We start from the raw sequence: 24,340 nt of genomic DNA, 5'->3' as shown, positions 1-24,340 counted from the left end.
TTGTATCCCTAATACGCCCCCTCGAGATGATGGCTTCTTTTGGCATCAATCTAGGTATGTTCGGGCATGAATCAGCGGGTCAACTATTGGGCTGGGCCGATTGTGGATTGGGTTGAGTATGTGCGAACCGGACACTTAAGATCCTACTCAACTTCCAATGTGGGATATTGTATCCCTAATACGGACCGACGTACTATTTCCCCCTCGGAACTATCTTATCTTGCCAGATCCCCATCAATCTTTGATCTCGTACCAGTTTTCCTTCGAACTTATATTCTCCGTTTATTTCCCCCCGAATCCATACTTCTACGCCTATTTCCCCACCGAACCACGATTACACGGTTTTGGTACAAAACCCGATAGAAACCCATGTTAAACCGGTGTGAAACCAATTTAGAACCCGGGTAAAATATACAACCCGACCCGACTTCTGCTTCTTCTATTTTAAAACGAAAATCCCCAAATTGAAACTAAGAACCCTAAAAATCAAAATTGAATAAGAAATCTCTCTATATTTCTCTCAAAATCATGAGCAATATCTCTGGATCTTCAAGCTGTTCGACAAATGTTCGCGAAAGAGGAAGAGTTGTTGGTGTACCTAAGAGATGTTGGTGTGGAGAAGCAATTGTGGCCTAAACTTCCAAATCCGACCATAACCCAAATCGACGATACCTTCGGTGTGAGTAAACAACTTTACTATCGTATGCATGGATCCTCTCCAATGCCTCTTCATAGTCTTTACTATTGTAGCACCAAGCTAGATCCCAAAGGAGTTTCTTCAGCCGCTTCTTATATGGATGCCTCTTCTTTAGATTACCATAAATGTGCCTAACACATTTTCGATGCTCAATCTTTGGTAACTCTAACTCAACAGCTTTAATCAAACCCTGAAACAAATAAAACATGATTAACATGGTGTCGATGCAACCTTTGTCAAAAATATAAAACATATCAAATCAAATTCTAACCTTTTGTCGATCAGACACCATAATGTAACCATCCCCATCACCTAACTCCAAGTCGATCTTCAGCCTATTCACAAACCATGACCAATTATCTGTGTTCTCAACTTGAACAACACACCAAGCCATTGGGTAGATAGCATTGTCAGCATCCCTTCCTAAAGCAACCAGCAATTGTCCCTTGATCTTTTCTTTCAAGAAACAACCATCAACTCCTATTAGTGGTCTGCAAGATTTTTTCCATGTTCTCCTAAGAGCATCAAAGCATACATAGAATCGCTTAAACACATCCTGTCCAGCCTCGTTCTTCACCGTCTCTACCTCTACAATAGAACCTTTATTTGCTTCCAATATCTCGGCCCCATAGTCTCTGAGTCGCTCAAATTGAATGTCATATTCAAGCTCTATCCATGCCAATGCCTTTCTCCTAGCAGCTTGACATTGACCTCTAGTAACTGATATCTTCCACTTCTCCATTATAGTCTGCTCCATCTTCAAAGGCATGTAATATTCCGGTTCTTCTCTTATCTTATCTAGAAACAACCTAGCTATCACTGGCACTTTAAACATTTCACACTCTCCATTAGGTACACAAATATGCTTGTTCGTGTACAATGTAATCCTCCACATCGACTCATTGTGCAAACATGCCGCATAAACTTTCCACATACATTTCCCCTTAGCACCAACACACTTAAAACTGATTCTATCTCTATCGGATACAAGTGCGTAGTCGAGAACACACTCCTTAAAAGCGATTCCATTGTAGAAGCTTTGCCCTTTGTACATTGTACCATCACCATGAACTATGGGAGTCCCCCTACTCGCACCACCACTAGGAACACGTTCCTCATCCTCATCGTCGCTTTCTGGGTACACGTTATGACGAATCGATTCCTCGGCTTCCGTAAAATCTGTCGCCAACTTGTTGATATGAAACTCATCGCGATCCTCAGCTTCTGCGTCGAAATCTACTCCAGGAAGCGGATTAGGAACGGGAATTACCGGGACCATCGCCATCGCAACCGCCGAGAGAAAGGGGCAAAATCGATTTCGTGATTTCGCGAATTTAGGGTTCGTCGAGAGAAAGGGGCAAAATCGATTTGGGGATTTCGTGTTTTTTTTTGTTTTTCTTAGGTTTAGATAGTTTAATCGGGTTGTAAATGGGTTGTAAACCGGTTTAATTTGGTTTAATTTGGTTTAGTTTGATTTAATTTGGTTATTACGGTTCAGCAGTTGGTTAAACAAAACAGTAAACCATTATAACCAATATGATGGAGAAATTATGCGAGGTTTCGTAGTTCGGTGGGGAAATAGGCGTAGAAGTATGGATTCGGGGGGAAATAAACGGAGAATATAAGTTCGAAGGAAAACTGGTACGAGATCAAAGATTGATGGGGATCTGACAAAATAAAATAGTTCCGAGGGGGAAATAGTACGTCGATCCCCCTAATACATGACACGAAAGTAATTTGTATTATATGTTGTCGTCAAAATAATACTAGCAAGTACTAATAACAAACTACAAGAATATTGAAAACAGTTAAAAGTCTGTTTCTATACAAATGTTATTATGTAAACAATTTCCAAATTGTGCTGTAATCATGACCAGCAATGGATTCATCATGTTCACCACATGTTTCATTACTCCGTTTAGTTACCACGCATAATCTTGGTCTAGACATTCGACGGTTCAGTCTGGTTTGAACTTTTCCGGTTCGTCCAAATTCTGACTTTAATTTTGTGATTGTAGATTATTTTTCTTTTCTTTTTTTTTTTAATAAAAGAAACTTAATAGGAAAATATACATTTCAATATTTCATTCCTTTAAATTGATTAAAATATTAAATTTAAAATTTCTGTAAATCTAAATTTGAATATATATATATATATATACATTTTATTTCTGTAAATTGTCTGGTCAATATAGTTTGGCATACAAATTTATAACAGTGAAAAAAGAAAAAAAAAAAAAGAAAAAAAGAAAAAAAAAAGTGTGGTCTACTACAACCATACAATTACACACAACACTATATCTCCTTCCTCGCTCGCTCGTTCGTTCACTGCGTCAATCAATGGCGTCCTTCAATTCTTTCCCCATTCCCAAACAGGTGTGTTCTCTCTCTCTCTCTCTACATGTACACTCATACATCATCTGTACAAACAGACGCGCGTGTGCCCACTCTCTCGAGCTAATTGTTCTTTTATTTTGGATTTCTGATTATATCTGTAGATTGTTGGTTCTTCTTCTTCTTCATCATCTTCTTCGTCTTCCTCTTCTTCTTCTCGGCCACGTATCTTGGTCCGATCGACTATGGCATCGACCAATACTATGCTGGTAACTTTAACACTATCTTCTTCTCTTTCCCTTTCATTCAAACATGTTCTGAGTTCTGATTTGGATCCAATCCAGGTCTTCGTACCGCCACATCCTTTGACTAAACATTGGCTCTCCCTCTTAAGATGTGAGCAAACTTCTTTCCCTATTTTTGGTGAGTACTTACTTACTCTCCCAATTTCGAGAGATTCTAGTATGATTAGGCTCCCTCTTGTCATCGATTTTGCAAATGTTTCTCTCTGTGATTTTGATTACTCTCTGTTACTTGATCCGCTTCAGTTAGAATTCCAATGACTTCTGTGGTTCCAACGAGATGGTCGTTTCTATCCTCACTCAAAGAGGAAAGCAGAATTTATACTCAGAAAGATCCTTTTAGAGCATGTGCCTGCGCATCTGCAACTCCTTACACAAGATCAAGTAATCTCTATGTTGAACTCCAAGATTCTAAGGTGTGTGTGTATTGAAAGTTTCACTGCAGATGAACACAATTTTCATGCTCTCTTTTTCCTTAGTGGTGGTATTCATTTTTTTCAGGAAAATATTGGAGAACAAATGTCTTCTGCAGAAAAATCATATACTTCTCGTAGCATGTTGCAATACAATTTACTAGCAAAGAACCTTTTAGCACTAGAGGAAACTTTTCTTGCCTTGGACTCTTTAAGAATTGAAAGAGATATTATGTTGCAAATGGGCAAGTTGGGCGCTGCTGAGTTTTTCAAAACCTGTCTATCTAGGTCTCGTTGTTCTTCAGTAACCTCATGCTTATCTGACACAAATGAGTTGGTGGGTACAGCACCGAATCAGCAGCATGTCTTTGTATCATCCAGAAGGAAATTGAAAAAGATAGCTAGAAGTGAGAATGGTGATGATCAGGGTTCTTTGCCAACCGGGTTAAGAACCACATGGAACATTATTGATGTCCCTAGATTGAGAAGACCACCAAATATAGAAAGAAAAGAGAGAGGATCTCTAGAAACGAGGCTGAGATGTCAACAGGAGTCAAGGTTCAGTGTGAAATATTTCTGTACTTTTTTTTTTTTTACCTTTTCCTTTGTTCTCTTTTAGTTAACAAGAAATTCTTATGACACTCTCATGTATCTTTTGAAGATAGTGGCGGACATGGAGAGAATCAGAACGCAGTTGGAGGAAGAAAGTGGTAAGGTAGCGAGTTTGAGTTGTTGGGCTGAAGCAGCTGGGATGAACGAGAAACTCCTGATGCGTAATCTACATTACGGTTGGTACTGTAGAGATGAACTGTTGAAAAGCACCCGGTCTTTGGTTCTCTTTCTTGCAAGAAATTACCGTGGACTGGGAATCGCCCACGAAGATTTAGTTCAGGTTCATCTTCTCTCCTTAGAGTTATATTAAGACTCCTACACAAGTTCTATCTTTTAGCTTTAAGATTATGATTACAGAAAGAACAGATAGGAAACTTCTGATTTGGTTTCATTATACTGTTTGGTACACAAATGATGAAACTTTGCAAGTGTAAAGTTTTAAAACTGGTGATTCCAGTTCCTTGGTTCTTATATGTGGGTTTTGCAGGCAGGGTATGTGGGGGTGTTACAAGGAGCAGAGAGGTTTGATCACACAAGGGGTTACAAGTTTTCAACATATGTGCAGTATTGGATAAGAAAATCAATGTCCATGATGGTGTCACGGCATGCAAGAGGCGTCCATATTCCTGTGCGTGCATTTTGATTTTTTGACCCTTTTTCTTGTTTTATCTAAGTTTTGTCTCATTTTCAACATAGCTCACTTGTTTTCCTTTATCGTTTCTGTTTTATTGGCAGGCATCAATAATCCGAACTATCAATCAGATCCAAAAGGCTCGTAAGACCTTGAAAACGAGCCATGGGATAAAATATCCGGCGGATGAGGAGATTTCCAAACTAACAGGCCTGTCGGTGAAGAAGATTCGAGGAGCTAACCAATGCCTAAAGGTGGTCGGTTCAATCGAAACAAAAGTCGGAGATTGCTTTTCTACAAAATTCCTGGTATGTCGTTTTGGACCAAAATGTGCTGAAACTATTGATATTTTTAGCAATTCATGTCGGGAGTGGAGGACTAAGGATTCGGTTTTACTGTATAGTTGGCACAATCTTTGGTTTTGAGAAATGTCTATCGATCAAGAACCAAGATTTGTTTAGTTTAGTATGGAATGAAAATACTGTTACCATCAGGTTTATCATAAAGATTGGTTCAGTTTAGATTTGTGCTGGTCTTTCTGCTCAGTTTGGTTCGATTTTGACACTCAACATTTTTTTCCCGTGCATGCAGGAATTTACTCCGGACAGGACGATGGAGAGTCCAGAGGAGGCTGTGATGAGGCAAAGCGCGAGGAGAGACTTACATGATCTTCTAGAAGGGCTAGAGCCAAGAGAGAAGCAAGTGATGGTTCTACGTTATGGTCTTCAAGACTACAGGCCCAAGTCCCTGGAAGAGACTGGGAAGCTTCTTAGAGTTAGCAAAGAATGGATTCGGAAGATCGAACGGAGAGCAATGGCTAAACTCAGGGACCAACCCAACGCGGAAGACCTCAGATACTATTTGAAACAGTAAAATATATACAGAGTTTGGAACCATTATGTCTTCTATCACAGTGTGAATTTGTGTAATCAATCATGTGTGTTTATAATATAACATTGGAGATCTCTACTACAGTGTAAAGTTATGTATATGTGGTGTAAACTTATAGAAACCTGTTCAAATTTTTTTTGCAAAATTTGGTCTCTATCTTACTTAATACTATTGTTTTTAAGATTTTGTATATATCTTGATATCTTCTTAATAAATATTAATAATATATAATTATATATATACAAAATCCTTCTTTAAATAAAAAGAAAAATCAGTTATAAGACTTGGTTATCAAAGTAGATATAAATTTGATCTTAACTCTTAAGATTATACAATACCATTAGTATAAGGAAATTATACAATATCACAATAATTCTAAAAGAAAATTTACTTCTATATAAAGAAACTATAAAATTAATAATTCTAAAAGAAAATTTACTTCTATAATTAAGAGAATTATGCAGCTAATTTATTAATACTGTAAAAAATATATTATAAAGAAATTATAAATTACTAATTCTAAAAGAAAAACTTACTTCTATAATTAAGAGAAGATACAGCTAATTATTAATACTGTAAAGATGTAATCATAAAGAATTTACAAAGTTACTAAATCTAAAAGAAAAATGATTATTTTTTTTTCTTTTTTTGAAAAAAACTTCCACAATTAAGGAAAGTATAGAATTAATTATTAATCCTAAAAAAAAGATTGTAAATATACACCTCTATATAAACAAATAAGCTGTCTCATATACTTTCTCATCAAACAATACACTTTTCTTCAAAAACATCACATTTGCTTCAACTACACTGGTAATGCTTCTCATTTTTTTTTTCTACAAATTTTTTTATTATTTATATAGATTTGTTTCAAATTATATAGTAAACATTTATGTTATGTATCTGTTTTTTTTTTTTATATATTGAGAAACAGCTAGATTAGTGAGTTACAATTCTTGAGTAAAAGACATTTACTAGTGTATTTTAATAAATAAAAAAGCCCAATGGGCCGTAAGAATAAGATAGAAAATTGTTTCGGTACGATACTACTTAATTGAGAGCCGGTTTAAGTTCGCCCGCCCTATCGTCTTTGTAAAAACAATCTAACCAGATTGGGAACATCGACGAAAATGGCGTACTCAATTAACAACACACTCCTCAGGAGTGGTTCTGATACGCTGCGTTTTAGTCCCCGACAACAACAATGCAGCAGCCGCCTAAACCCTAATCCTTCGTCCTCTTTCCTCTCCTTTAATTTCTCCCCGATTCTCGCTCGAGTATATATATAAATATATTCTATTATTCCTTAGCTCGCTTTCCGAGTGAAACGCTTTTTTGTATATTCAAACTGAATATTTTTGATTTTGTCGAATTTTTGTTGTATAGAATTTGGTCAGTGCTTCTTCTTCTTCTTCGTCTGTTTCCCGGCGGAGTATTCGAGTCAGAGCTAAAATGGCGGCGTCGGAAGGTTCCATCAACGGAAGCAACAGGATGCTGGTAAACAAACAAAAACAAAAACACTCGGATTGAGTTTTAGATTTTTTTGGAGTTTTTTTAGTTTATGTTGATTTGATTATGGGTTTCAGGTGTTTGTGCCACCACATCCGTTGATCAAACATTGGATCTCTGTTCTGAGAAATGACCAGACTCCTTGTCCTATCTTCAGTGAGTAGATAAGATTTTATCCCCACCCCCCAAGTAGAGAAATGCATGTAGAACTGAATTCAATTTCTGATTCGTTGGATCCTAATTCTTGTAATTAGTGACCATTCTTTAGCTCTTAGACTATATTATCTGCTCAATTGCGTTTGAATATGACTTTGTTACTATACAAGGCTCTGTTTGCTGTTTAAAGCTTGAGTTATTTTTAAAATTATCTTAGGGAATGCAATGGCTGAACTAGGGAGACTACTCATGTATGAAGCATCACGAGAGTGGCTGGTGAGTAAACCGTTTCACATCTCTTTTTCTTGATTTCGTTTTCTCTGGTTTTTGCTTATTTGTTTCTTTGTCTGTGTGTTGTGAAGCCAACTGTTGTTGGAGAAATAATGTCTCCACTGGGTCCTGCTTCTGTTGAATTCATTGATCCTAGAGAGCCTATTGCGGTTCGTTTAATTCCTCCAACTCTTCCTCTCTTTATACTTTCTTTCTCAAACTCAAAATGTAAAAACATACAACTGACACTTGGTTTTTGTGTCTCTTGTGTAGGTTATTCCGATATTGAGAGCTGGTCTTGCTCTTGCAGAACATGCATCCTCAGTTTTGCCTGCGAATAAAGTGTATCATTTAGGTAAGTACTTTCTTGTTCGAGGATGTCAAACATGAAGACTTTCTTATCTAGTAGCTTATGATGTGATGTCCTCGTGCTTTATCCTATTTGCCAGGAGTAAGTAGGGATGAGAAAACACTTTTGCCGTCTGTGTATCTTAACAAGTAAGGACTTCTCTGCAGCATTATGTAGTTTTACTGAAGTGGGTTTTACATTAACAGCTTTTGATACATCTTCTTTAAGGTTGCCTGATGAATTTCCCAAGAATTCGAGAGTATTTTTGGTCGACCCAATGATTGCCACAGGTAAGAAAGTCTTACATCAATTCTTGTAATGTAATGAGTTTTAGTCATCTTAGCCTCCTCCATTTTAGAAGTGTAATTAAGGTTTGATGTTCAATTGTACATGATAATATGGTAATACCAAAATGTTTCATAGCTAGAAGTGTAGGTTTTAGCAACAGCTTGGTTTTTTTCTCTATGCTTAAAAAACACTGTTTATTTGTGTGTTAGGTGGTACCATAATTGCGGCGATGGATCTATTGAAGGAACGTGGTTTGTCTGTTCAGCAAATCAAAGTGGTAATCATATATATATATATATAAAGCAGTTTTTTGTCAGAAATCTTGGCTACCTAATATCCTCAAGTAGTTTGATTTTTTCCGGTACCTCTTTGATTGCAGATTTGTGCGTGTACTGCACCTCCTGCACTGTCGAAGCTTAATGAGAAATTCCCTGGGTAATCTCAGTAGCAAAAGATCAACTCTCCACTTGTTTGACATTTGGTTTTAACTCTTTACTAAACTGTTTGGTTGCTGTTTGCAACATATTTCAGGCTACATGTATATGCTGGAATGATCGATCCAGAAGTCAATGAAAATGGGTAAGTCAGAGATATGCTAGTTCACGTTTTCGATATTGGGTTTTTAGCTTCATGAAGATTAATTTCCTTGTGTATTTACAATGAAATAGGTTCATAATACCTGGGCTTGGAGACGCTGGTGACCGCAGTTTCGGGACAGAATAATAAGCTTTTTGATGAAGGTGCTTCTTGTGTAGAGTTCTTTAAACTTTACCGTCAAAATCATTAGACTAATTTGGTTTCTTACTTTGTTTCGATATGTAAACACCAATTTTTCTATGGGAGTATATGGTGATTTATTTGTGTGTCATTTTATCAACTGTCTACAAAAAACCATTTTGAAAGAAAAAAAAAATATGCAAGCAAATCTGGAAAAATCAATCAGCTGAATCAGACATTTGAAACCAATTTTAAGTCAATTTTCAATCTGAATATCCAAACCGAACCAGTCTTCTGTTTAGGTTTGTACTTTGGTTACGATTCCGAATGCCGATGATGGTATAAAAAACAATTAACAACCGTCGGTTTAATCTGGTTTAAAAACCTTTGGTAGTTCGGTTCGATTTCAATTTAAAACCTCGCTCTAATTGGATCGGTTTATTGGACAAAACATAATAAAGGGGTATAGTAGTCATTGTGAAATAAGCAAACCCTAAGAGCTCGCAACTATAAATACAATAAACTGACCATTTTTGCTTCATCTTCGTCGCCGCCAAACTGATCTCAGATACTTCTTCTTCTTCTTCTTCATCACAGGTGAGAATTTATCCTTAAAGAGTCTTAGTCTGCTTCTTCCATTGATATCTTATGTATTTATCTTTTATGAATCACTTGTTCTATTGCTCATCTGATTAATTTTTGTGTTTGTTTAAACTGCTCAGATCCTTCAAGCCAAATCTGTAAAAATGCAGAACGAAGAAGGTCAGGTCACAGAGCTCTACATTCCAAGAAAATGGTATTTATCAGCTTTCTCTGTTCTCTACGTCGTTTGATTAATATAGATTAAGCTTAATTTTCTTAACTAAGTACTAAGCTGATTCTGTTTTTTTTTTTTTAATTCAGCTCGGCAACAAACAGATTGATCACATCAAAGGATCACGCTTCTGTTCAGCTTAACATTGGTCACCTTGATGCTGATGGTGTTTACACCGGCCAATTCACCACTTTTGCTCTCTGCGGATTCGTTAGAGCTCAGGTTTGTTGGATTACTTCAAATTGCTTGAATTAATCTTCCACAGTTATGATAACAAAGATCATTGATAGTCTTTTTTAATTGAATCTGCAGGGAGACGCAGACAGTGGCGTGGACAGGCTCTGGCAGAAGAAGAAGGTCGAAGCTAAACAACAGTGAGAGATACAAGTCAAAAAGCTCGGCCTCTTAGTTTGCTTTTTTGAGGTTTTCATTTAGTAATGTGGCTTCGTTAGTTTTCTCTACATGCGAATTCATGTTTTGGATTTTTTTCTTGATGGTTTTATGAAAGATATTTATTATTAGGCTTTGAGGCCAGTGGAATCAAATTCTATTACAGTCTAATTTTTGTTTATGATTATCATAGACCACCACAATGCTTAGTGACTTGCCTGGTGTATCTGTTATTGAAAAGTTGAATCGTTTACACATTATTTCCCTCGATTAAAGTATAAAACAGTGGAACATAGTTTTCTCCATCTTCAAACAAAAAATGGTTAAAACTTTAAAATTCAAACAAAAGACGTCTTGATTTCATCATATCTCACCATCCCAAAGCTCTTCAAGTGTCTTGTAAGGACTCATCGTCTCATGAACAAACGACGTGCCTTGGACTAACCTAGCCTGCACAAGGAAGAAGAGTCATATGGCAACGCCAAAATAAATGATGTTTAGACTTCTCATAGATTCTAAATTTGCAGAGACATGGTTTATACTTTATAGTTTAACACTTTTTACTTACCTGCTCTATCTTGGAAAACTTGTCAAACATTTCTTTTGGGATTGACCATCCCAATACATCAAAATTCTCTCTGATTCTTGCTTCATTTGTGCTTTTGGGAAGTACACTATGACCCATTTGAAGTCCCCATCGAAGTGCAGTTTGTGCATGAGACTTTCCGAGTTCTTTAGCAACCATTTCCAGAACCGGACTCTTTAAAACATCGGCCTTCACCCACGTTGTTCCAGGAGAACCCAGTGGAGAATATCCCTGCCACAATCAAAATTCATAAGTGTATAAGCATGAAATTCTGATTTTCTATAATGATTTGGACATGTTAGTGTATTCAAACTTACTGATAGGTGAATCCCTTTGGACTTGCAGAACTCATGTAACTTATGTTGTTGCCATGAAGGATGACATTCCACCTGGTTTACAGCGGGAGGAACACGAGCAGCCTCCACGAGATCTGAGAGCTTTTTGGTTGAGAAATTACTTACGCCAATGGCTCGTGCCTTGCCTGAATCATACAGTGCTTCCATCGCTTTCCATGTGCTAGGAATATCAATAGGCATAATGTTCTCAGGCTTAAACTCCACAGTGCCTGTCTTCAACCTAACAGGCCAATGCATCTTGAAAAAAAAGATCAAATGAAACCAATCAAAATACAAGTAAAAAGATCCAACTAGTTTTGTAAGAACAAATCAAGGTTAAAAAACTAAGAATCATAAAATTAGCATTTGTTCAAAAGAGTCATGCTTACGAGATACAAATCAACATAATCAAGCTGCAGATCCTGTAGAGTTTTGTTCAATGCCTCCTGTACATCCGGAGGATCGAGTTCAGTCAGCCTGTCATGTCATGGCATAATTTGTAGGTGATAAAAGGTTAGAGGCTAAGCAGACTCGAGGGAAAATGAAAATCGTAAGAAAACATGAAACGTTATGGACAAAATACCAGATTTTTGAAGTGATGAACAGCTTCTCACGCTTGACAACGCCATCTTCAAACAACTTCTTAAGAACTTTCCCAATCTGCAGGTGGAAAAAGTTTTCATTATCTCCACAGCGAAAGTAGAATGTACACATCAAAAGAATGTGACAACAGTTTATATCAAATAACTCCCCATCAATCCTCCAAAAATGTAAAGCTTTTTAAGAAGAAGATAAACAAAACAATGTGTGCCACTGTCAATTCCCAAAAAAGAGGATTACATACAAAATCCAATAAGAACGATCATACCAAATAATAAACTGTTCTACCAAAGAGCATCAAGCTTCAGATCCCGTGTAAACATGATGTAGACAAGATTCAGATCCCGTGTAATTCAAACAGGCAAGAAGATAATGAAGAACCTAAAACGCCATTACATTCTAAATTTGCCAGAGATGCAAAAAAATCAGATCGGTGGATAGTGGATTAACCTCAACTTCATTGCCATATCTTGATGCACAATCAATATGCTGATACCCAATCTGCAAAAAAAAACGAAAATGATGCTGTTAAGATCTGGAATCAAACCTTGAACATCTACTAAGGATCAGTTAAATGAGAACGAAAAATCACACACGAACCTTCACAGCGGCGGCCACAGCGTCTCCAACGACGCCAGGAGCAGCTTGCCATGTTCCGAGACCGACCGATGGGATCTTTGCTCCGGTGTTGAGTTGGAAGAATCCGAGTTCGTCCGCCATTGTCAGAGCTTTAGGATTGCGATTTAGATCTCTCTCGTGACCCTTTTTACTATAAGTCGGAGGAAGAAGAGTCGACAGAGCGGGAAACTCGTCGGAGTTTTCATTTCTAGACGGCTAGATATCGAACACGTGGATTAATCCAAACGCCACGTTAGATGATCAATTTCAACAATTTTAATACAATTTATATTCGTATAATATTCTGAAAATTTACGTATGAATAATAAATAATAGAGAATATGATTTATGAAGTTTTTTCCAACATTGGGAAATTGAGATAACTTTAGAAAAAGATTTGGGGGGAGGAGCGTGTCTGATTCGAAGATACGAGAAGCTACAAACTGTCAAAAGAGGAAGAACAGTTGAAAACAAAATCACATCGACTAGTAAAAGGAAGGGATTCTTCTAGGCCATTGCAGGGTAATCTACGGCTGTAAGTGGAGCTTCAGGAGCAAGAGCAGCCGGAGCAGAAACCTGAGCAGCTGGGTAGCTGGTATCTTCATCCTTTGGAGCATGAATGATCACAACATCAGGCAATGGTGTCTTTGGTCCATTAATGCCCTTAGGATCCCAATCAAGCATAACCTTCACCTTGATTCCCAACACACCCTGCACATTGCGGTTTAACCAGCCTTTCGATATTAGACGCACTGCTGAATTACTTATTCACTTTAGACCAACATCTGGGAAGGATACTTACCTGTCTGAGCAAAACATGTCTCACTGCAGAGTCAATGTATTCCTTAGTTGGTTGACCAGATGAAACCATGTAACCATCCTTGAACTTCATCGACTTAGCACGTGCAGCACGGAGCTTTCCACTTACAATCACCTCGCATCCCTTAGCTCCACTCTCCATAACAAACCTCAACACACCGTAGCAAGCCCTGTACAACATAGAATAATTGCAAACATTAACATCTTTGTATAAATCTTTTGACTAGGAAACTCGTGTACACTTAGAACCTAGTTGAAACCTTATGTATCAACTGCCTGTTCAGTAGATATAGACATTACATTTATGCAATACCGTTCTATATATGAAAGACATCTATTACAATTACTCTATACTAAACATATAACTATTAAGGGTTCGGTGAATGCTTATACAAGCTAGTAGTAAGTTAACAATCTCAAATGATGTATCCAACTAAAACAAAGTACAGAAATGGCATACCTACGAACAGCAAGACCACCGAGAAGCTTGTAACGCAAAGACTCAGCCTGAGCAATGGCACAGAGACCTCTGTTGGTCACCTTCTCAGCATAAAGCTCAACACTGTCTTGGGGGAATTTGAATCTCTTCTGGACAAGTGATGTCAATTCCCTAATTCTCCTCCCCTTCTCACCTGTATCCAAACAACTATCCTAAATCAGATCTCCACAGACACAAGTTCCTAAATGATTTCTAATTTCCAAAAATGAAGAACAGATTCAACATACCGAGAACGTTCTGAGTACGGGTGGCCCTGATGATAATCTCAGTCCTCATAGGAGTAACCCTAACCTCAACACCAGAGTAACCATCCTCTGCAAGCTCTCTGGTCAGAACCTCGTTCAATTCAGCGTAGAAGACACCGTCCGCTACAAACTACAAATGAAAATCTCAACAGAGTTACTCAAAACAGTTCCAATACGATGCAGCGAGATAAATCTACTGAAATGTAAAAATAAAAAAATGAAATCAGAATTCGAACCTTCCTCTTCTTGCTGATCTGAGTCGTCATGATTATGCGAATGTCAAAATCTGCCGATCTCTGGAAACCCTAAAAATGAGTGAGTACAAGGAGCCGTAATCTCGAGAGAGATGATATTAGTAGTATTTATATTTGACCTAATTCAGAAAAACAGGTTTCACGTCCAATTTGGGCCTGTTTGGCCCATATATTGATCAAAAATAGTTAACTCATTGGTTAGGTTTTGGGCCTACGGATGTTTCAAATATGTTTTTAATCAAATAAATAAAAGACTTGTGTCGCACCTTAAAAGTGAATATTCCGTATTTTAGACACAAAACTCAAAAATGAAATTACTTTCAGACAGTAGAATTAAATTGTTTAACAAAATTACGTAAAAAGTAAAATGTAATAACATCATATGTTAGTTATGTGATTGTTACCGGACGTCCATATAATCTACTCCGGACGTTTCGAAGATTAATACAAATCCACTCGGATTTGATATGTAAGCAATGACCAACACGTAAATCACCATGGAAACAATATGTTGCAGAGGAGTGAATGGCCAATAATAAGAGAACCAGAAGACGGCATAGGCCATATCAATAGAAATGAGTTTTAAGTACAATCAAGATCAATGATATCTCTTACTTTAAGAGAGTTTCGATCAATTTGAAGGTTATACGATATAACAGATTGATCGCTACATGCGACTTTCGAATGCGTTACCGGTATTTCATCAATAAAAAGAAGATGATTCCCAAGTAAGATAGTCACACCAGATTGATGAAAATAACAAAGATGATTAAGTATTTGCTTTTGTTTCTTTGTTACACAAACCATTGATTGTATTTGTAATCTTATTACTAATTTTGTATACTTTTGGTTCATATTAATGAAGTTTGTTAGATGATAAAAAACAAAAAAAAAAAGGTAAAAACCAATTAATTAAGTTAATATAAAAGTTTGTTTCCATATTTACCTTAAACAAAAAAAATCTGTCCGCCACGTAGGACGCTAGGTTCTTCTCACTCAGTCCACTAAAAGCAAAAAACAATGTCAAAGGGAGAAAAGAAAGAAGGAAGAAGCTTAATATCGAATCTAAGCCGTTTTGGGAAATTCTATTTAGTAGGTAGGTGACTCAAAAATCTCATCCTCTTCTTCTTTCAACTTAGCTAGCTATGGAGTTCCTCTGCTTTTCCCCGCCAAAATCTCTCCTGAAGCAAATGTAGCTATTTTCCAATTGCGAAAACTAGGGTTTTTTTTTTTTTTCCTCGATTTTGTCTCCTCTTTGTCCTCACTGATTTAAGCAGAAATTTCTGGGTTTTGGGAAAGAGATATTGGAATCGTTGTTGATTGATTGAACAAAAAAAAATGAAGAAGCTTTTCGGAGGTCCGGGAACTTTGTGTGGTTTGTTACTCAGAATCGGACAATGTGCTTCAGCTGCGGCTTCAATCGGGGTTATGGTCTCTGCGAAAGAGTTCTCTGTTCACACTGCTTTTTGGTAAAGTGTTTGATTTTGTTTTTTCTTTAAACCTTGTTTCGTTCGCTTAGATGGCGGATTTAGCTAGAATGGTAATAGAAATTTTCTGCAATGTATTTGAGTTGAAGTCTTGTTGATGTTGTTTGGATTTTGGGTTTGTTTCCAGCTACTTGATTGCATCAATGGGTCTTCAGTTGCTGTGGAGCTTTGGGCTAGCTTGTCTTGATGTTTATGCTCTCAGGGGCAAAAAAGATCTCCAAAATCCAATCTTGGTTAGCTTATTCGTCGTTGGTGATTGGGTATGCACCACATTTCTATGGGTTTTTACATTAAATGCAATGTTCCTGATATGATCTTTTTTTGAAGGAATTGAATTGTTTTATTCTTGTTTTGCAGGTGACTGCAATGTTATCACTTGCAGCTGCATGTTCATCAGCAGGAGTTGTAGTCTTATATGAAAAAGATATCAAGTATTGCAATACTCAAAGTCAAAACCAATATCCATGTCTTAGGTATGAAGTAGCTGTAGCCCTTTCCTTCGTCACTTGGATCCAAATCGCTGTTTCTTCTCATGTCACATTCTGGATCTTAGCTTCCGTTTAGTTTCGAAAACAAACCCCACCTTTGTGTTTTTCTTCTTGGAATGTTGAGAACATCTTTGTAGTTTTGAGATCAGTGTTTCAAATCGAATCCATCAGTGTTTCTTGAAATCAATCTATCTCTTTTTTAAGTCTTAACCACCACACCTTACTTATAGAATACTCATAACCATGTTTATATTCACTGAGCTCTATAAGTAGTAATCAAAACTTGATGAGTGTAAATCTTTGATCCGTTTTACAAAACTTTCTTCCAATTGCCAACTACAACATCTTTTGAAAACAAATGTACATTCATACGACACAACAAAACGTCGTTTTTTTGACAAACTTTTAAATTCCGTGTAAAATGCTATCGATCTCCTTGACTACAACATTCATGCTTGGTCGACATTGTCTCGTCTCCTTAACACACCGCTCCGCCAAAACTCCAAGCTCCTTCATCGACTCAATCTCCATCCCCGTCGCTCCTTTCCCAATCACAGGATCAATCACATCCATCAATCTCCCTTCCTTCAAAACTTTCCTAACAAACACAACCAAATTCACATCTTCCTCATCTCTATTGAAATCAATCGCCTTCTTACAAGTCAACAACTCGAACAACACAACCCCGAAGCTATAAACATCGCTCTTATCAGTCAACTGGAAGTTAAGATAGTACTCTGGATCTAAATACCCTAAGGTCCCTTGCGCACAGGTCGTAACGTGACTCACATCACTCACACCTAATCTTGATAATCCAAAATCAGCAACCTTAACATCAAGATTCTCATCTAGTAATATATTACTTGACTTAACATCTCTGTGATAAATCGGCGGTGTAGCTGATGAGTGAAGATAAGCAAGTCCTTGAGCCGTTTGATGAGCGATCATGAGACGTCGCCGCCACGGCAAAGGATCATATACTCCTCCTCCTCCGCCGCAGTAGATGTGTTCGTACAAAGTTCCGTTAGGGACAAACTCGTAAACTAGTATCGGCATATCTAATTCAATGCAGCATCCGAGAAGCTTCACTAGATTCTTATGACTAACTTGGCAGAGGATCTGAACCTCGTTGACGATCTGGTATATGCTCTTCTCGTTCCCTAGCTTAGCTCGTTTCACGGCTACGGTGGTGCCGTCGTCGAGGTCTCCTTTAAAGACTTCGCCGAATCCGCCGAACCCTAGGAGGTTCGATTTGGCGAAATTGTTTGTTGATTTGACGATTTCTTTGCCGGTGAAGATTCGATCGAGTCCGGTACTGTTTGTAGTCAATAAGTGACGGTGTAGTTTCCTTACGCTCGCCCACGATTGGCTTCTGGCGGTTATCCGATTCTGCTTTGAGATGATCATCATCTTCATTACGAATCCGGCGATCAATATTGCCCCTACACCTCCGGTTAAACCTGTTCAATAACCGAAACTAATTAGTTTAACATCGAACCGTACCGGCTTGAATCCAAATTGATTTGGATAATAAACCAAATAACCAAACCGAATCTGATCCGGTTTTACCTCCAATTAAAGGTAAATTGCTCCATCTTTTGCATTTCTTTCCCTTAGAACACCGGTTAACTACATAAACAAATAACAATTTTTTCATTTAGTTAAAGAAAAGACACAAATCAAAAAAACCAAATCACAAAACCGGACCGGACCTTCACATACTGCGTTGACCGAGTTCCATCGAAACCCTTTATGGCAGAAACATCTCTTCTGTCCTAAATTCGTAGAATCGCCTAAACAAACCGAGTTCACCAAATCTTTGCAATCACCCTGAATCTTACAAACCGGTTCTCTCGGAGTTTCCCACAGTATTTCAACGGCCGGTTCACCCCATTTACTAACCGGCATAAGCAGATCCAGATTCATATAACTCTGATAAGCTGAACACATATCTGTCCTAGCTCTGTAAACTTTATAAGTATTAACCGATGCACCGGTTTTATACCAGCAGCACGATGACACGCCTCGGCACTTGCCTCGTGCTTCGAGATTCTGGTTGAGAAACTTGTGGCACAAGCTATTGTCTGAGCAGTTAAACCCTTGAGAGCTGTACGAATCTAGACCATCTTTTGTACAGTTCATGATTATAACCGTGTTACTACTACTAACGTTGAAAGGAAGGTTCGGGTCTAGCTGAATACCGTGGTACTTAATATCGACCGATACACATCTGTTTGGCTCGAACCCGGGTGGACGAAGAACGAACCGTTGGCCTGACGGGTCAATTGTTTTGATCGGATTGGTTGATCCGTTGAGCGTATCGAACCATAGGGAACCACGTTCATCGCACCTGATCTTGTAATCTGGATCGCCACAATCTAGTCCAGTGCTTAGCGGGTATGGGACTTGTGTGGACCCGCAGTTAGGGCATCGTTTGAAAGCTTTTACAGTAGAAGAAGAGAAGGAAAGGAGTAAAGAAAGAGTGAGTAGGGTGATGAGAGATAGCCATGGAAGCTCCATTTTTTTTTGTTTTATTATGGGCAGGTGCTTTTCTCAGGGTGTGTGTGATATATTAGCTGCATGTGTACTATGATTTCCGTTTTCATCTTTTATAAAATAGTGTATTGTTTTTGTCAAGTAGATAGATTTAATGTTCCCGATTGCATCAGGGGGTACATTAAAAGCTGTGTTTTGATATCTTGAATTGACCCAAAATTCTGAATTTTTTTACTTCGTTAACAAGGAGAATACATGTGGAAGATGTTTTTTTTTTAATTGCGTGCACTATACGTGTCCATTTGTTCTAAAATTTTGGTGGAATATACAGTTTGGAAATATAGATTCTTTTCCAAATACGAGTATTACACATCGGAATTAACCTGACCAGCTCTTACGACTGTGACTGTGAGTAAAAAAGTTAGTTACCTATAAATTTATAGAAATTTTTTTCTTCACTTGTTTTTTTTGGTTATTTCGCCCCAAAAATATATGGTCCCAGGTCGCTACTACACTAATTGAATGATATAATCCTTGACCAAAATAAAAGTTTTGTGTATCCGAGGAATATATTTCTTTATGCTTGTAAGTGCAGAAGCCAACTGGCCGGTTATAATGTGTTACAGTGCCAATAAACCCAAGCATATAGTTTATTAGTAACATTTAACGTATAATATTCATTCTTTTGTTCTTTGTGATTTTACTATTTTTATATTTGCACTACAAATCTGGTTTCCCGAAACGTCGGACTGATCGTGGCTCGTGGGTCGTGGGTGAATAGTCTTTCTGCTAAGGATGCGTTTTCACAACCATTCCTCATACAAGGCATTAATATTATGAGTAGTCATAAAATAAATTATTTGTACAGCAGTACAGAGATGAAATTAAAATTTGGAAAAAAAAAAAAAATTAAAATTTGGACTTACAAAAAAAGAAAACAGTAAGTTTACGACAGATCTTAGATAACACTTTTTCACTCTACGTCAATCCATTCTAAATAGGTATTGTACCATAGTTGAGTTATCTTTTTAGAAAACGCAACAATCTCTTAAATACTAGCTAGTAGTATTTGTATGTACTATGTAGCAAAACAAGAAGAGATGTCTAATTAAAAGCAAAATGTAATTAAATGATCTTTAGTCGCCAAAAAAATAGTAATCTTACTGACTTTTGCTTGTACATCCATGTTAAGTTAGCCAATAAGCATCTATCTTACTGACGTTTGCTAGTGCGTCCATGTGAAGCCTTGTGTCTTCCAACGTATTATACAGTAGTTACAACATTATTATACTGCACTTATAGTGACACTTGTTTCTTTTTTACTAGTTGTTTCATTGTTTAACTCAAATAAAAAACTTAATGGAAGTACACGACAGTTATTATTTTAAAAATTTTAGTCACAAGTTAGCTGTGATTCGATGTATATTTATATATTTTACCGTGGATCTACGCTTGTCATGGAATATACTAAAGATTCCCCAATCATCCTTTTCAACTCGGCAGTTTACTAAACCTATCAGACTAGTGTCATTACGTGGTTGATTGTAACTAGTAGATGCTCCCAACTCTTGAAAAAAATTATAGTAGTCACTCAGACTATGTACAATGAGGGTGTTGAATAAATTTTTCAACTGTTTAATTCATGCAATGGACCTGTTGAAATTTCTAAAAATCATACGTGTATTAAACTGAGTTGAATCTAAAAAAAGCGGGACCTACATTGACACATGGCGAAATATGAGAGAAAAAGATGTGAATGAGTTGTATCCATTTGTTTTTTGTGAGATTTTATTTTATCCTAACTATTTTAGCTCAATTATCTTACATTAATTTATTTTTTTATAAAATAAAAAGTACATCAAAATTCATGATTTTAAAAAATCTATAAATAGAGACTAGTCTTGTTTTATTTGGAAATAGAAAAATATCTATTTTTATTAGAATTTTCAATTTTCTTTGGACCAATTTTTTTGTTTGTGTATGTTTAACCTTCTTCATTTTACTTACAAAAACAAAAAAATTTATTATGAATTACAATATAAATAAATTTATATAGAAATTAATTAATTTTAAAATTATCTTAATTTAGTTTTAATTGATAATTATTATTAGATATGTAATCATAAATCATAAATTAAAATAAAATAAAGAAATATAAAATAGTAGGGTAAGGTGTTGAATTTTATTAAACATAACCATTGGAGAAGTTATAATTGAATTGAATGTTGAATGATTATGTGGAAGAAAGAGAAATTGATGTGGAGTATTAAAAGTTGAGGTGGAGGGTGTTGAATCTGCTAACCATTGTACATAGTCTCACAACTAACACTGAATGCATGACTTTTTTCTGATAAGTGAAATAGAACTAGAAGTGAAGTGCTGTGCTGTGACTAAGACAGTACAAAGCAGGACACTGACTTATTGTTCTTTACCAATCTAAAAATCCAATTGTTTTTACACCAAATCTAAGGAAACCTAAAGATCCTTCATACCAATCAGTATTTTATTCTAGTGTTCTGAAATTTCCCCATGTTACACAATACAAAGTCAAAGCCCTCTCCCTAAGAAAAACATGAAGACAGGGAAATACTGAAGAAGAAAGCACATATAGCAAAAAGCATGTATGTACAACTTCTGTCAAATCTATAGGCACCTAATGTGGCGAAAACACGAAAATGTTTTATTGAGGATCTGGTGCCTGGTTTGGAAATCTCAAGTGGGTGAATCTGCTAGTAGCAATGTATGCCACCATCCACACGCTACTTTCCTCAGTCTGCAGCCATCCAGCTGGACTTGTGTAGGAATGTTCCGGTCGATCGTGTCCCCTAGACCCAACTGTTGAGTAACAAGAGGGATGCAAATGAGATACTATTTGTACAAATACAGTGATACTAAGACATAACCGGTTAGCAAAGCAAAACAGAACAACTTCGTACCTGCCCGTATTTGTTCCATCCCCAACATAGCAACCGACCATCCTCTGCAGAAACAAAAATCACAGTGCGAATCAGCAAAATCGAGAATACACTTAGTAGTTAGTTCGTAGCTCCATCACAAAATTGAACTCGAATCAGAAAGGGCAATCTACATCAGGCATTTATCATAGAATGCAAAGTGTTTCACGAACATGTTACATGTTTCAAAACGAGGAGATGACTTTTTCTCTCTTGAAAGACTTAAAGAGAGGCCACAAATTAATACTGAAAACAATACAAAAGGAGACCTGAATACAAGTTACAGCATCTCACAAGCTAGGGCTCTTTAGTATCTTCTCGTTAAAACAACTGAAAACAAATTGCTAGGGCTCAATTCGGTTCAGAGAGGTCCCTTTCTGCCATTAACATTTAAAAACCATACCTGCCAAAACCGCACTATGCCGCGCGCCGCAACTAATTGCTTTTGCGTGTTTGCCCTCCAAATTCTGGCCATCCAGCAACCTCGGTATCATCTACATCAGAAGACAGATGATACAATTTTTAAGTAAAACCTAATGTTTCGGTTCATGTACTGCACAAGACTTCCAGAATTGGTTTACAAACTTCGGATTACAAGAGATGTTACCTCAGCATGATCAGTGCCAGTTCCCAGTTGACCAAATTGGTTTCCACCAAAGGCATACACTTTACCATCACTAGAGATGCAAATAGTGTGCCACAATCCAGCTGCTACACTTTCCATCCGAACACTCTGCACTGATGACACAGCCATGGGCCTTAACTGATCATTTGTGTTTCCATGGCCACACTAGATACAGGAAAATTGTTGAGTGAGCATGAGCACATGGAGAGGCTATACCGAATGCAGTTAACGTCAAAAGCTTAGTCAACTAGATAATGAGACAAATATTGCTACGTTGTATAACATTCACCTGTCCATAGAGTCCCCAGCCAAAAGTTATTAACCCTCCAGTATCTGCAACTAGGAAGGACGAGCAATCAAACCATCACAAAGTGTTTTTAAACTAGTCTTGACTACCAACTTTGGAAATACATACACTGCAACGTAACCTCCTTTTCTTTCATTGCATACGAGTTTGATCAGAAATGTACAGAGGAAACACTCAGAAAAGAAAATGGACCTGTAATTGCAGCGCTATGACGACCTCCACAAGAAATAGCCTTTATTTGCCGACCAGGTTCTCTTGAAACTTGAGTAGACGTGGTTGTTATTCCTTGATGCAATGTGAAAGATCTTTCTTTTCCAGATCCAGGGGATTCAAAGCAAGGTACTAGATGAGGAGACGAGACCATTTTAATACGGGAACCCAATCCTAATTGCCCTTCGCCTCCATATCCCCAACCCCAAATCTGTCCTATATCTGAAACTTCCGCAAAAACATGATCATCCTCAAATGAATCTTCAACTACAAGGTAGCAGCTTCATCTCGGATTTGTAAAGAAGTCGTTTATTCAACTTCACCTGACAAGGCCAGAGTATGCCTACCACCAGTAGCAACACTGGTGATCCTCACTCCAAGGCCAACACTCACAAGTGAAGGTGTGATAGCAAAGAAGTCCTCTCCAAGTGAAAGGCCCTTCGGCTTCATCTTTGGCAGTTGAAAACCCGCCTCCGCTTTACCAATTCCTCCCCTCCCTTCCGATTCTCATTCTGCAGTGTCATACCACTGGCTGCATTTGAACCTTGTGATGATGGACTCACTATGACAATTCAAACATACCAATATACCATATCAACAGTAAACAAATAACACAACTAAAACCAAAGATATCCGAACCGATCTCACCTTGCTCACTCGAGCCACTCTGCTGCTTCCTAACAGGATCCTTTGATGGAATGCATTCCTTCCAACCCCAAGTAAATGCTTCACCAGCATCTGTAGACACCAACACACAAGTCATGAATAAAAGACATAGGTACAAGTGTCATTACTCCATTTCATCTTTCAGTTGACCAAATACTCTACCATAAAACTCCAAACATAGACTAGTGTAAAGCAGTAGAGAAGTAGAGGCTAGCCAGTAATTACCTGTAACAACCGCACAATGAGCCCATCCTGAAGAAGCCTGAAGAACAGGAGCCTCCGTGGGAAGAGGAAACGGCTCTGGAGTTTCCTTAAACCAATCGTATTCAAGAACAAAAAACAAAAATGGAATCAATTTCGTAATAAAAAGAGGTTTGAAAAGAAGAGACAAACATTTCACATCTTAAAAAGAAGTTTACCCCATGCTTTCCAGAAGCCACATAGCTCTGTCCTTCATCATCAGTAGAACCCCAAGTTATAAGTTTTCCCTTCTCTAAAACCAAAACCCACCAACATACAAAATCAGTAAGAATCCAAAAAAAAAAAAAAAACACACCTTTTTTTTTGTAAATGGTAAAGATCCAAAATTTATGATCTTTTAGTAAGCTGAAATAGCCATAGCGAATCCACAACTGCCGCCGAACACATCTTTCCGAATCTCCACCGTGAACAGCCGCAGGTAAACGCACGGGAACAGGAGAGAGAATAGGGGATTTCTCCGAAGAAGCTCCTGGTAAGTAACCGTACATGTAAACTACAGTCGTCTTACATTCCCCAA

General features: G+C 37.4%; 7 protein-coding genes and 2 pseudogenes across 9 annotated transcripts; 4 read left to right on the top strand and 5 right to left on the bottom strand.

The window, feature by feature from the left end:
- Nucleotides 1-632: 632 nt before the first annotated feature.
- LOC104715642 (uncharacterized) lies at nucleotides 633-1,982 on the bottom strand. The gene is made up of 2 exons (XM_010433034.2): nucleotides 969-1,982; nucleotides 633-887 (listed from the first exon to the last, which is right to left on the bottom strand). The coding sequence occupies exons 1-2, from the start codon at nucleotides 1,980-1,982 to the stop codon at nucleotides 633-635; spliced, it is 1,269 nt and encodes a 422-aa protein (XP_010431336.2).
- Nucleotides 1,983-2,956: 974 nt separating this feature from the next.
- Nucleotides 2,957-5,001, top strand: LOC147938554 (RNA polymerase sigma factor sigC-like; annotated as a pseudogene). Its single transcript, XR_015566472.1, has 7 exons — nucleotides 2,957-3,073; nucleotides 3,196-3,300; nucleotides 3,376-3,454; nucleotides 3,580-3,749; nucleotides 3,835-4,304; nucleotides 4,408-4,638; nucleotides 4,846-5,001. The product of XR_015566472.1 is annotated as an RNA polymerase sigma factor sigC-like (transcript).
- Nucleotides 5,002-6,611: 1,610 nt separating this feature from the next.
- LOC104711964 (uracil phosphoribosyltransferase, chloroplastic) lies at nucleotides 6,612-9,320 on the top strand. 2 transcript variants are annotated; one of them, XM_087466339.1, is made up of 12 exons: nucleotides 6,612-6,693; nucleotides 7,267-7,377; nucleotides 7,467-7,545; nucleotides 7,763-7,821; nucleotides 7,908-7,985; nucleotides 8,089-8,170; nucleotides 8,265-8,313; nucleotides 8,393-8,454; nucleotides 8,662-8,729; nucleotides 8,832-8,887; nucleotides 8,984-9,031; nucleotides 9,121-9,320. In XM_087466339.1, the coding sequence occupies exons 2-12, from the start codon at nucleotides 7,333-7,335 to the stop codon at nucleotides 9,173-9,175; spliced, it is 681 nt and encodes a 226-aa protein (XP_087322465.1). In that variant the 5' UTR covers nucleotides 6,612-6,693; nucleotides 7,267-7,332; the 3' UTR covers nucleotides 9,176-9,320. The 2 variants fall into 2 exon arrangements, with proteins under 2 accessions (XP_087322465.1, XP_010427049.1); XM_010428747.3 differs by lacking the exon at nucleotides 6,612-6,693 and adding an exon at nucleotides 6,934-7,157.
- A 292-nt stretch (nucleotides 9,321-9,612) lies between these two features.
- On the top strand, nucleotides 9,613-10,544 carry LOC104711961 (small ribosomal subunit protein eS21y). Its single transcript, XM_087466338.1, has 4 exons — nucleotides 9,613-9,766; nucleotides 9,892-9,965; nucleotides 10,073-10,205; nucleotides 10,296-10,544. The coding sequence occupies exons 2-4, from the start codon at nucleotides 9,916-9,918 to the stop codon at nucleotides 10,359-10,361; spliced, it is 249 nt and encodes an 82-aa protein (XP_087322464.1). The 5' UTR covers nucleotides 9,613-9,766; nucleotides 9,892-9,915; the 3' UTR covers nucleotides 10,362-10,544.
- Nucleotides 10,545-10,576: 32 nt separating this feature from the next.
- Nucleotides 10,577-12,805, bottom strand: LOC147938553 (aldo-keto reductase family 4 member C11-like). The gene is made up of 7 exons (XM_087466336.1): nucleotides 12,495-12,805; nucleotides 12,345-12,395; nucleotides 11,878-11,954; nucleotides 11,684-11,771; nucleotides 11,277-11,552; nucleotides 10,942-11,190; nucleotides 10,577-10,823 (listed from the first exon to the last, which is right to left on the bottom strand). The coding sequence occupies exons 1-7, from the start codon at nucleotides 12,612-12,614 to the stop codon at nucleotides 10,737-10,739; spliced, it is 948 nt and encodes a 315-aa protein (XP_087322462.1). The 5' UTR covers nucleotides 12,615-12,805; the 3' UTR covers nucleotides 10,577-10,736.
- A 52-nt stretch (nucleotides 12,806-12,857) lies between these two features.
- On the bottom strand, nucleotides 12,858-14,472 carry LOC147938552 (small ribosomal subunit protein uS3y-like). The gene is made up of 5 exons (XM_087466337.1): nucleotides 14,312-14,472; nucleotides 14,058-14,205; nucleotides 13,792-13,963; nucleotides 13,315-13,501; nucleotides 12,858-13,223 (listed from the first exon to the last, which is right to left on the bottom strand). The coding sequence occupies exons 1-5, from the start codon at nucleotides 14,339-14,341 to the stop codon at nucleotides 13,020-13,022; spliced, it is 741 nt and encodes a 246-aa protein (XP_087322463.1). The 5' UTR covers nucleotides 14,342-14,472; the 3' UTR covers nucleotides 12,858-13,019.
- An 825-nt stretch (nucleotides 14,473-15,297) lies between these two features.
- Nucleotides 15,298-16,487, top strand: LOC147938551 (CASP-like protein 5B2). The gene is made up of 3 exons (XM_087466335.1): nucleotides 15,298-15,798; nucleotides 15,944-16,076; nucleotides 16,174-16,487. The coding sequence occupies exons 1-3, from the start codon at nucleotides 15,668-15,670 to the stop codon at nucleotides 16,378-16,380; spliced, it is 471 nt and encodes a 156-aa protein (XP_087322461.1). The 5' UTR covers nucleotides 15,298-15,667; the 3' UTR covers nucleotides 16,381-16,487.
- Nucleotides 16,488-16,574: 87 nt separating this feature from the next.
- LOC147938550 (wall-associated receptor kinase-like 15) lies at nucleotides 16,575-18,840 on the bottom strand. The gene is made up of 3 exons (XM_087466334.1): nucleotides 18,017-18,840; nucleotides 17,874-17,933; nucleotides 16,575-17,764 (listed from the first exon to the last, which is right to left on the bottom strand). Exons 1-3 carry the CDS (start codon nucleotides 18,822-18,824, stop codon nucleotides 16,710-16,712), a joined length of 1,923 nt encoding a protein of 640 aa, XP_087322460.1. The 5' UTR covers nucleotides 18,825-18,840; the 3' UTR covers nucleotides 16,575-16,709.
- Nucleotides 18,841-21,285: 2,445 nt separating this feature from the next.
- On the bottom strand, nucleotides 21,286-24,338 carry LOC147938549 (ultraviolet-B receptor UVR8-like; annotated as a pseudogene).
- Nucleotides 24,339-24,340: the final 2 nt, after the last annotated feature.

This window comes from Camelina sativa, chromosome 9, assembly GCF_030686135.1.
Source record: "Camelina sativa cultivar CO46 ecotype springtype chromosome 9, ASM3068613v1".
In the NCBI taxonomy this organism is placed as follows: domain Eukaryota; kingdom Viridiplantae; phylum Streptophyta; class Magnoliopsida; order Brassicales; family Brassicaceae; genus Camelina; species Camelina sativa.
Note: the sequence above shows the minus strand (reverse complement) of the source record. Positions and strands in the feature narration are given on the sequence as shown.